The 12,485-nt window shown below is 42.6% G+C and overlaps 1 protein-coding gene across 3 annotated transcripts in view; it reads right to left on the reverse strand.

Annotated features, from left to right (window-relative positions):
* The window catches only part of AK5 (adenylate kinase 5), a 179,300-nt gene that overhangs the window by 101,961 nt on the left and 64,854 nt on the right, over nucleotides 1-12,485 (reverse strand). For all 3 annotated transcript variants that reach the window (XM_031968858.1, XM_031968857.1, XM_031968856.1), the window contains exon 6: nucleotides 4,055-4,246. In XM_031968858.1, coding sequence (XP_031824718.1) covers nucleotides 4,055-4,246 — 192 coding nt within the window. The remainder of the gene's footprint in view (nucleotides 1-4,054; nucleotides 4,247-12,485) is intronic.

Raw genomic sequence — 12,485 nt, forward strand, 5'->3', positions numbered from 1 at the left:
GAGAGGAAGGAATCGGGCATGGCCATTGGCGTGACCATTCTTCTGTCTTCCAAAGTTAGCTCTACAGGGTGGCCGGCATTGTATAAGTTGTTCTCTCGGCTCTGTTATTTTGTTCCTATTCAGTTTATGTCTCGGAAATTATTCATTTTTATAATATTAGGGTTATAATATAAATTATCTTCTGGCTTTGCTCGCTTCCTTCTGACTCAGAAATCACCAGCATTTTTATGTAAAATCAATAAAACCCAGCAGGAAGAGAAAGAGAAATCCTATTTAAAATAATTACAAAAAATATAAGATACCTGGGCATCTGCTTATCGGGACACATGTAGTCTATTAAATTATAAAGAAGTCTTCATAGAAATAAACACAGCTAAATAATTGGTAAAATTGTAGTTACTCTGGCTGAGTCAGTATCCTAAAAATCGTCTCTAAATTAATTTGCTTATATATCATACTGAGCCAACTATCGAAAAATTATAGAACTAGAAAAAATAATAATGAAATTGATACAAAGAATCTCATGGCAATACCGTAAAGAAGTGAGGATGAAGGAAGAGAGGGAGCGGCACTGGAGCTTAAACTTGACTACAAAGCAGTGATTCTCAATGCCATTTCATGCCAGTTACAAAGCACAGCTCAGTCAGTGGCTAGGGATTAGGGACACAGCATACAGAATTAAAGGAATCTACAACTTTGGCATGGGGGGGGTCAATAGGCACAAAGAGCCCAGCTTCTGGGGTAAGGATTCACCATCTTACAAAAACTGCTGGGAAAATGGGACAGTAGGATGAAGGAAATCAGATTTAGATCAACACCTCATACCTGACATCAAGATGAACCCCCAATGGATACATGACCCAAATGTTAAAGGCTGTCACATCAAAAGCAAATTAGAGAAACATGGGAAAAAATATCTTCATATAGAATTAGTGACAGCATAGGCTGGAGGTAGAGCACTGGGTAAAGCGATAGGAAGACCTGGGTTCAAATGTGCCAGATAATTACTAGTTTGTGGCCCTGGGCAAGCCCTTTAATCTCTCTAGGCCTCAGTTTCTCATTTTGGCAAAATGGGGGAGTTAGATTTGATGACTCCCAAAGTCTGTGCAATTTTCCAATTAATCTATGATTCTATGGATTTTTAAGCTGGGAAAGACTGAAAATTACCTAGTCTATTGTCTTCATTTGGTAGGAATTGTATTTTCTTTGTTTCGTCTCATATTTATGCCACTCTCTGCACACATCTCCCTTGATAGAATTAAGCCCCTTGAGAGCAGAGGCCATCTCCTTTTTGCCTTAGTTAAAAATGTGTCAGTCGATGTGCTTGATTGGTTGAGGTGAAGGATGCCTTAAGGAGGGGAAAGGATTTCCTCAAAATTGTCCAGCTAGTTAAGGCCGAACCGGGACTGCAACTGAGGTCTAACCCTCCACCAGGTTGGTGGTATTTCCTCAGACCCAGATTGTTCCCATGGAGTCCGTCTCCCCACACGCCCCTGCTACCATGGTTGGGAGGGCAACCTGTGTTCCATCTAGGTTCTAGCTCAGGCTTTTCATATTGCAGATCGAAACTATTGTAACCCAGAAAACCAATCTGAGCAAAGACCTTTTCTACAACAAAAACAACAAGCAGTCGTTCATTCAGGCGGCCCCCGGAGCCATAACTAGCACTTGTGCTGTCCAGGACAATTCAGTTGGGGATGGAAGGACCTTGGAAGATTGGGGAAGGAGGAAAGAGCAGACCTCGGGATATTAGCAAGCTTCTGCTAGGCTGAGAGGAAGGTAGGGCTGAGTAAGGTACGAAGGGGTGGAACAGCTCCATCTTGGTCACTAAGTGCTAAGACCAGTTGTTAAGGCTTCTGAAACCATACTCTCTCTCAGCACAGTCTAGGGTGGGTACCCAGAGGGGAAAAGGTCTGAGTGGATTTCCCCCACCTCCCCAGAAGCCCCTTCCTCTTTTGAGAAGCTCTCATTGGAGGGAAGGTTTTCTTGATCTAGAGCCTCCTTTTGCTCCTTATTCCTCCCAGGACAGGGATTCTGTCTGAGATCCTGAACCCCAAAAGGTTTGTAGATAAATTTAGACGCCTCGGGTAGAAATTACACCTTTTTTTTCACCAACCTCTTCCTGAAATTTAGCATTTCCTTCAGTTATTCAAAAAGATGATTCTGAGGGGTGGCTAGGTGGCCTGGTCAGACATTTAACACTTCTTAGCTGTGTGACCCTGGGTAAATCACTTAAATCCAATCACCTCAGCAAGAAAAAAAAAAGACGATTCTGAGTCCAGATTTTCTGGGTTCTCCTGATTTCCAAAGGGGTCCATGACACAAGAAAGATTAAAAGTCGCTGCTCTAGGATCAAACAGAACAAATCTAACCATTTTCCCACAAGGCAGCCCTGCGAATACTTCATGCTAGTTACCAGAGGAGATTATGCATACAGGACCTTGCAGACTTCCAAGGGATATATATATATATATACATATTCCTTAGTATAAAATAATTTTTATGCTTAGATTTATGATTTATGATTTCTTTAGTGCAGGGAGTTCTTATTGTATAGAAACCAAAGATTTAGCACTGGAAGATTTTACAGATATGAAAACTGAGGCAGAGAGAAAAAGACTGGTTCAGGGTGACACAGCTAGTAATTATCAGAGGTAGGATCTGAACACAGGTCCTCTTAACTTCTCATGCCATATCCATCGTACCACTTCTGGGCCTAATTCCCCGGTATGGACTTGAAGCTGAAACCGGTCCTCAAGCTGCCTGTCAAGCCAGGCCGCCTCTCAATGTGGGTGGGACTCCCTGTGACTTGGGTGGGATAGGAGGAACTCCCAGTGACAGACCCCACAGCCGGGCACAGTTCTGGACCTGGGCAGGTCTGACTCATGGCCCAGGAAGATCCTGGAGCTGGCACAAGCCGGGGAAGGCCGTGGCCTCCAGGGCTCTGTTCTCTGCCTCTCCCTCCCTGTGCATCTCATAAACTCTCCCTGTGCGGAACGTGGTCCGGGGCCCTCACTGAAGATGCAGCCACAGCCCTCCCCTTGCACACATGCGCTCCTCTGAAAAAGAGGAGCCATAAAGGAGACATTCTGATTTAACCACAAGCCCACAAGGGGCTGGGTCCAAGATGCAGAAGAGACACATTTTCGGCCACGGTCAACGTGGGAATTTGCTCTTCTTGCTGACGTGTCTTTGTTACAGACATTTTCTTTCATTAATCTATTTCTTTGTCGATTGGATCAGGGGAGGGAGCAAGGAGAGAAAATAAATACTTGTTAATTAATAACAAATTTAACCAGAACCTTCTTACTGCAGGGCACAGGGAGAGCCCAATCTTTGAGTGTGATGCTCAATCCTTCTCCAAGGGGACTTAGGTCCTGCCCATTGCATTAATCCTACAAGTCACTGACCCCTGGGAAGTAACTCAGAGTCAGCAAAACCCTCTATTTTCCTCTAAAGTTTTCTGTTCCTCTTTCATAAGCACCTCCTTTCCATAGCTAGAGTGGAGAATCTTGGGTTTTTGTACCCCAGAGATGGAGTGATAGGCCTGGAGGCAAGAAAACCTGAGTTCAGATCTACCTCAGACACTGACTAGCTGTGTGACACCCTTTTGCCACAGTTTCCTCATTTGTAAAAGAGCTGGAGAAGGCAGCAGCTAGCCACTCCAATATCTCTGCCAAGAAAACCTCCCATCGGGTCACAGTCGGCCATGGCTAGACAACAACCGAATGACAACAACAGCCACCAGAAAATGGCTTTGAACCACAGGATCCTCTCCTTCTAGGTCAATAAGTTTTCCCCAAACACTGTTGCACAGTAGGCACTTGTGCAGTGCCTGTCACACCGTAGGCACTTGTTAACTGGTTCATTTAATATAGAAGCATCTTTCCTCATCAGTGCCTTGTAGACCAGTCAGGACGGACAAATTAGCTTTGACCTTGGCCATTGGACAGACTAGATCAGACAACAAACAAAGGGGATTCCAAAGCCAGAGCAAACTGGCTGACCCGGACACGATTTTTTGGCGCACGAGTACTGAGTGTGGAGCCCTTACCGTCATGATGAGCCCCTTCTCCTGGAAGTACTTGATCAAGGGCGAGGCGTTCTGCTTGAAGTTGGTGAGTCTCCTCTGTGTGGCTTTCATGTTGTCATCTGGCCGGCCCTGCTGCTCCGCCCTCTTCAGCAGCCTCTCCTTGAGCCGCTGGCTAGTGCAAGCCAGGAACACGACCAAGTCTGGGGTGCAGATCTGTGAAGAGGGGGCAGCGACAGGAGGTCTTAGTCACACTAGCCAGAACAACGGACTCTCAAGAACTTCCCAGCCGAACTTCCAGTGTGAACGACCAGCAGACATTTATTAAATATCCCCTCCTTTCAAACACTCAGTTATATGTCAGGGAGCCTTTGGAATCAATAAATCAGCAAGCATTTATTAAGCATTTACTACATCCCAGGCACTGTGCTATGCGATGGGGATACCAGCATGTGCTTAGGTAAGTCAGTCAATACTCAAGTCAGCAAGCACACACTAAGTGTTGCTCTAAGCACATAGAGAATATATACAAAAGAAATGAAAAGTAATAGTAGTGATGGGGGAATCAGGGAAGGTCTCATGTAGGAGGAAGCATTTGAGGTGAGTTTTAAAAGAAGCCAGGGATTCTAAATGAGAAGGGAGCACATTCCAGGCACAGGGGTAGCCAATGCAAAAGTACCTTGAGAGAGAATGTTATTGTTCAATCACTCAACAAGCCTTCATTGAGTGCTTACTATATATCGGGAATTTCTGTATATTTCTACCTATCACCATCAAAACCCCAAAGGAAGAGATAGAAAGAAAAGTTCCACTTAAAATAACTACAAAAGGTATAAAATATTTGGGAGCTTACTTACAAAAGATACACAGCATTATATGAACATTATCACAAAATACTCTGAGGTAAGAGAGGTTTAAATAATTGCAGAAATATTAATTGCTCATGGATGGATTGAACCAACATTGTAAACAGGATAATACCACCTAACTTAATTCAATTCCACATCAATCAACTATTAAAGGGTTAAAACTACTAAAGAATTAAAAAAAAGATAATAAAATTAATCAGGAAGAGCATATGGTCAAGAATGTCAAAGAAATAATGGAAAAAAAGCCTGGGATAGAAGGAGGCCTGATGGTATCAGATATTAAACTATGTACAAAGCATTTATTGTCTAAATGATTTGGAATTTTTTTGAGACTTTTTTCATTTATAATATCTTTTTTATTATATATATATATATATTATTATAGCTTCTTATTTACAAAATATATGCATAGGTAATTTTTCAGCATTGACAGTTGCAAATCCTTTTGTTCCAACTTTTCCCCTCCCCCAGTTGGCAAGTTGACCAATACATGTTAAACATGTTAAGGTATAAGTTAAATACCCTATATGTATACATGTCCATACAGTTATTTTGCTGTACAAAAAGAATTGGACTTTGAAATAGTGTACAATTAGCCTGTGAAGGAAATCAAAATTGCAGGAGGACAAAAATAGAGGGATTGGGAATTCTATGCAGTGGTTCATAGTCATCTCCCATAGTTCTCTCTCTGGGTGTAGCTGGTTCAGTTCATTACTGCTCTATTGGAACTGATTTGGTTTATCTCATTGCTGAAGATGACCAGGTCCATCAGAATTGATCATCACATAGTATTGTTGTTGAAGTATATAATGATCGCCTGGTCCTGCTCCTTTCACTCAGCATCAGTTCATGTAAGTCTCTCCAGGCCTTTCTGAAATCATCCTGCTGGTCATTTCTTACAGAACAATAATATTCCATAATATTCATATACCACAGTTTATTCAGCCATTCTCCAACTGATGGGCAGCCAATTAGTTTCCAGTTTCTGGTCACTACAAAGAGGGCTGCCACAAACATTCTTGCACCTACAGGTCCCTTTCCCTTCTTTAAGATCTCTTTGGGATATAAGCCCAGTAGTAACACTGCTGGGTCAAAGGGTATGCAGAATTTGATGGCTTTTTGAGTATAGTTCCAAATTGATGATTTAGAATTTGTTAAAAAATAGAGATTGATAAGTTGAGTACATCAGATATACAATACACTGAAACGAACACACCTAGAAACCTAGTGTTCAATAATCTCAAAGACCCAAGTTACTGGGAGTAAAAACTCACTATTCAACAAAAACTGCTGGGAAAATTGGAAAGCAATCTGCAGAAATTACATTTTGATAAACATTTTATACCATATGTCAGGATTGGCTCCAAATGTATGTGATAGACATTGAAAGATCATATCCTAAATAAGTTAAATAAGATAGAATAAATTTCCTTCTGGATCTATAGTAAGAGGAAGAACTTAAGACTAAATAAAGAGGAGAAATGATTACAGGAAAGAAAATGGATGATTTTAAGTGCATAAAGTTGAAAATTTTTTGAATAAACAAAAGCAACATAGCTAAAATTAGAAGGGAAGCAGTTAATTGGAAAAGAATTGATTCAAATGTATAAGAATTAGAACTATCATCCATTTGATGGATGGCAAAAGGATGAGGCCAGGCAGTTGTCAAAAGAAGAAATCTAAGCTATCCGCAGCCATATGAAAAAAATGCTCCAAATCATTACTATTTAGAAAGTTAAAAATTAAGTTAAATTAAATAAAAATTAAAGTAAATGGTAAGTTTTCACTATAGATCATTATCGACAGCAATGAGAAAAAAGGAAAATGATAAATTTGGAGGGGTTTGGGGAAAACAAAGACTTCACTGCTTTGTTGATGGAGATGTGAATTGGAACTATGTCCCTAAAGTCACTGAAAAGAGGAAAGGGAGTCCTATGTCTATAAATATATGTAAATACATAAAGTTGCTTTTCATAGTAGAACCAAAAGAGAGACTAAGTGGATGCTCGTCTATGGAAGAGTGACTCATAAAAGCATGGTATGTGAAAGTAATGAAATATTAATATGCCACAAGAAAGGACAAAATGGGCAGATTTGGAGGCAGCCAAGAAAAGCTATATAGGATGATGTAGAGATAGAAGCATAGACCATACAATGGCATTATAAACACAAACAGTTTTAAATGAGAAAACAATAGTCTGGGGGAGTGTACTTCATCTTCACTTGAAGATAAAGTACACTGTCCCTTCTGGACAGAGACAGATGACTCTGTGGATTCGCGCTTTGGATGTGCAACAATGTGAGAATTTGTTTTGCTTAATTATGCAGATTTGTTATAAGGGTTTTGGTTTTCTTTTTTCCTAGTAGAGGAAGTAGGATGAAGAAAGCAAATGCTTATGAATTGAAAAAAAAAATAAAATAAAAAGAAATTATGGTTTTAGAGGGTTTCCCAGAGATTCAGAGAGTATGTCATAGTCAGGATTTAAAACCAGGTCCTTTTGTCCAGCTTTCTATTCATTATGCTATATTTTTCCCTCACCTTTCACATAGTAGATTCTAATTAATGTCTGTTGATTTAAATAGCTAATAACAGAACTTTAAAAAGTTTACAAAGGATTTTACTAAAATTATCCCATTTGGGTGGGATTATTGAGAAATTATTAATTTCCTATTTTTATTATTATTATTATGTTATTATTATCCTATTTTTACAAATAAGGAAATTGAGTCAGATCAGATGAAGTGACTTGCTTGACACATAAATAGTAGGAGCTTAATCCACACTTGTTGAGTTGAACAGAAAGAGGTCATTATGGAATGATTCTGGTCAGGTCTGGGAATATAAGTATTTCATGTAGCCTGAAACCGCCATTCATTTCTCTATATAAATTCTCTCTCTGCAGATCTTTCTTTCTATTATCTATCTATCTATCTATCTATCACCCATCTATCCATCCATCCATCCATCTATCTATCAATCTATCTATGTCTGTTTTTCTGTTTGCTTATCTATCTCCTCTCTCTCTGTTTTTCTGTCTCCTTATCTATCTCCTATCTCTCTATCTCTCTCTCTATCTATCATGTCTGGTTTATCTCTCTATATCCATTTATAAATTCTATATATTCATGAATTTCTAGATGTCTTTTAGTATTTTTTTTACATTTCCTTTTTTATCCTTGATCAAAAACAATTACATTCTGAACTTTAAAACTGAATTTCATTGTTTCAGAGTTGGGTTTGCCAACACTGTAAGGTCTAGAACTGGCCCTGACTACATGAGAAGGTATTCTTCCCCCCCCTCCCCACCCCCGCCCCCTGCCTCAGAGCTGGGGGCCCACTTACAGCCATGGAATCACAGGTCCAGGTCAGACAACTGAGACAAATATCACTTACTCGGGATTGTTTTCTAAAGGGAATGAATGGTGCTTTCATTCTCCTCCAGGTAGAGGAAGCAATAAGGGCACCCCTTGTCCTGGCCTATCACCTGATTCAATTTGACTGGACTCCTGGAAGGAGGAGTTCCCTCCTTAGGGATCTGCACAGCTCTGGCCCTGCCCCAGCAGGTCTCAATGGGATGCGAGGGCGAGTCTGGCTGCCACTCCAAAAGTGACTTCTGACCCCCAGAGCTGGGCAGGCCTCAGAGGGCCACTTCTTACTCCTAAATTAGTCCAACAATCCCAGCGATGCATATCAGCATTGGCCTTGAGCCCATCCCAGCCCCGACTGCTTCGGTCCCTGGTGGAGCCTATGGAGAGCTATGGAGCCGGCAGCTCTGGCCCAACAAGATTTTCTCTTCCTCGGTCAGTCCACATCTCTCAAAGCGCAAAATTATCCTCCATTGATGAAGAAGGGGCTGGCCTTCCCCAATCCTCCAAGAGGTCTCCCTCCCTCCCTCTCTTCCCCTCAGCACAGCCGTTGTGCCCAAGGGTGTGGGGGGAAGCCCTCCAGACCCTCCAGAGTAAAGGACTTGGAAGGGTAGGAGCTGGTTTGGCCAGGATCTGTGTGTTACTGTGTAAACCAAGCAAGGACCAGCGTCCGTGCACCCGCAGAGAACTCCCTGTCCAGACTGTATTTTTAAAGGGAGAACCTAGGAGAAGACAGAAAAGACATGGCGATGGAGACTGCCCAACCGTGGCGGATCCCTGGCAGCTCCTTAAGGGTGGGCGTGTGGATTTTGTCTTTGTCCTCCTGTCACCAGCACAGAGGCTAGTATATTCTTCTGGAGGGGACCGTGATTTCACTGGTATAAAGAGCTGCCAATAAAGACACTCCCTCTGTCAATGTGGCTGGCACCACATGGCAGGCTGAAGTCTCAGAGATTGGGGGCCCTGAGATGTTAACTGGGAACTCTCCCCAAGAGCCCAGTATGAAAAGCTTAAGCCTCCCTGCAGTGATCTGAAGATTCCCTGCACCCAGACTTTGGCTGTGCTCAGCCACAAATGGCTCCCTCCTGAGCTGTGCCTTATACTTCATCATCCCAGATTCTTCCCTTTGCTAAAGACACCACTGTCCCACGATGAAATGCAGACAGCATGGTGACACATGAAGCAAGCTGTCCCAGTCATTACTTCATGGAGGGCTGGGAAGAGCTTTTTTAGTCCAACCCTCTCGTTTCACAGATGACAAGGAGGAGTCCCTGGGGAGTCACAGGATTTGAGAGCAGAAGGGGCCTTCTATGGACTCCCAGTCCTACCTATATACCAGACTCGCTCACTGGAGAATCCAAGGCCAGGGAAGCCCCTCCTGTCAAGGCAATCTATCCCCTTCTTGGACAGCTCTAATTTCATCCAGTTTTTTTCTCTGCAATTCCTTTGCCTCCCGGCTCTGTCTCCTAGGTAGGCAGAAGGTATTCTGGCCCTTGGCCGCATGACTGCACTCTAAATGCTGAGCAAGTCCTGCCGAGTCATCTCTTGTCCATGCCCAATTTCAGCTGGACTCTCCACCACAGTGTTCATCATCTTCTAGACACTCCTCTCCTGGCTATCTGGCTATCTGGTATCCAACCGTGATACTCTATCTTCTGAGAAGAGAGTATGATGGGGTTATCCCCTTCCTGTCCCTGGAAGCTTTGGCTCTGAGTGCAGCCCAAGGTCACGTGCTATTTTTAATGTACATAATGTACCATATTGCACTGGAGACTCCTATTGAACTTGCAGTCCACTAAAACATCTTTTTTTTTTTTTTCAGAACAAGTGCTATATACATATATAGACAGATATTCCCCCAACCCCCTTTATACTTGTGAAGTTGATTTTTTGTCCCCATTTATCTCATGAAATTATATCTTACAAGATTCAGTCTGGAGAAGAATAGTTCAAGATTTCCAAAACAACAAATGAAAAATTGTAAAGGCCAGAGCTTCAGCAGGACTCGACCTCAGGAAGGCAGCTGGTGGAAGGGACAGAAGTGGATGGAAATGGCAAATGTACAGGCAGAAAGGACAAGACCTGGCTGGGGAAGCAAAGAGACAGAAGGATGACTCCTAAGTGAAACCCTGAGGTGACAGGAATGATTGGGAAATCCTTGAAATTAGGAGGGAAATTAGGAAGGGGGCAGGCTTGAGGGAAGATCATGGGTTCCATTTGGGGCAAGCAGAGAGTGAGTAACTATGGGACATCCAGCGAGAGTTCCCTAGCTCTCTTAGCACAGCCCTTGGCACAAATATGCACTGGGTGAAAATTTACTGACTTGTTGATAAGGCTGTCCAGCAAGTTTCGAGCTTAGGAGATGTGTGTGTGTGTGTGTGTGTATGTGTGTGTGTGAATGTGCACGTGTGTGTGTGTGTGTGTGTACAAATATGTAAACTGAGTCAGACATCTGCAAGGATGATTACTGAACACATGGAAGATGACAATTAAGTGATCTCCAAGCTCACTCATCTGGGTTTGAATTATGTGATTCAATGAAATAAATACAGCCCGTGTCAGCGCAGATCATATAAGGTGACACGTGGGGGCTACAACATGGCTATGAAGTAACAGAAACCCAGGATGCTTCATTCCTGAGTGTGTGACCCTTGAGTTGGGTTAGAGAAGTGGGATTTTGGCGAAGTGCCAATGGGGCAGAGAGGAGATGCGTTCCAGTCAGAGGGGATGCCAATAAGTTAGACAGGTCAGAGACTCAAAAAGTCAGTACTGGCCAGGTGTCCAAAGCCTTGAATGCTAGATGGAGGCTTGCAGACTTCATGGGTAAAAACAGGGAACCACGGAGGGCTCCAAGTCAGAGTTGGAAACACTGAAAAAGTGAGCTGCGCTATGATTGGTTACTCTGCCTCGGTTCCAGCTGGACCCCACTTTTCGAAGGTGGCAATCCTGGGCAATCTCTGAGACAACCTCTTCCTGAACTCTTAAAAATGAGTGAACAGAGTGGGGGTAGGGAAAGTGAACTGAAAAGGAGGCTGGCAGCCAAGGTGATCTCTGCTTTTGTTTCCCGCATTGAAGAAGTAATAAGGCAGAAATGACACAGTTCCAGGAGGTTGGTTTTTCCCTGATGGCTTTATGAACAGATATTGGTAACAAACAAAATCACGAGCAAACATTTGTTACACAGTTCATGGGCTTTGCCGTCATGCTGAGACCCAGGAAACAACCAGGAAGCACTCTGCAGAGGGATCTTTCTTAGATTTAACAAACATTTGCTGAATGAAAGAAGAAATGAATGAATGGATGAGTGAAGGAATGATGGGAAATGAGATCATTCAGCTGTTTCACTTACATGGCATTAGTTGCCACTTTGACTAATTCTCCTCTAATTGAATCAGATAAAGGGGCTGAGCTATTGATGGGGTACAGGTGGAATCTCTGCAGGTCCCTAGCCACCATTTTCTCTTAGTTCTGGTGGATTTTGCATTAAGAATAGCAGACAGTTTTCATTGCCTCAGGATATAAATCCCTTTCATTTCCATCCTCCTCTTGGCCTTCAATCAGGCTGCTTTTGATTGCCTCATTCTTTAAGAAGAAAAGAAGAGTGAATACAGCTAAATTAGTGGCAGGAGCCTGGGAGTAGACCAATGGGATAAAACTCCATTCAAGTACCATAAAAAATTAGATGGAAGCAGAAACAGAAATTACTCTCCCTAGGAGATGAAATCTGAATGGCATGAATGAGACCCTACTTAGCTTTTCACATGAAGGAAAATGCTTAAAATTTCAGGACACCCTTACATGAACTGGTACCATTGTAGGGGGAAGAATTAGAGAATGTCCAAGGTGGAAGGGATCGTAGTGACCCCCAAGTCCAGCCTGTGTGTGAAAGAGTCCTCAGCACAATACATTTGACAAGTGACATTTAGGCTTTTCTCCAGGGAAGGAAAATCCCCTGAAAACTAAGCCAGCCAGTTCCACTTTTGAATAACTCTATTTCCCCCCTCCCAGCCCCTTCCCCTGCATTTTTTTAGTGACCCTCTATCTTTTTGTAACTTCAGACTTTGTAGAAATGGACTCTGTCATCCAGGGACAAGTGTTCTACACAAGTGTCCCCTAGATAATGGGGGAACTCTAAGTAAGGTATAAGACCCTTCAGCCCAGAGTTCCATCACTATCTGTAGCCCTCTACACCACATGAAGTCTTTGGTCAACCTCCCAAC

Source organism: Sarcophilus harrisii, chromosome 4 (genome assembly GCF_902635505.1).
Source record: "Sarcophilus harrisii chromosome 4, mSarHar1.11, whole genome shotgun sequence".
NCBI lineage: Eukaryota > Metazoa > Chordata > Mammalia > Dasyuromorphia > Dasyuridae > Sarcophilus > Sarcophilus harrisii.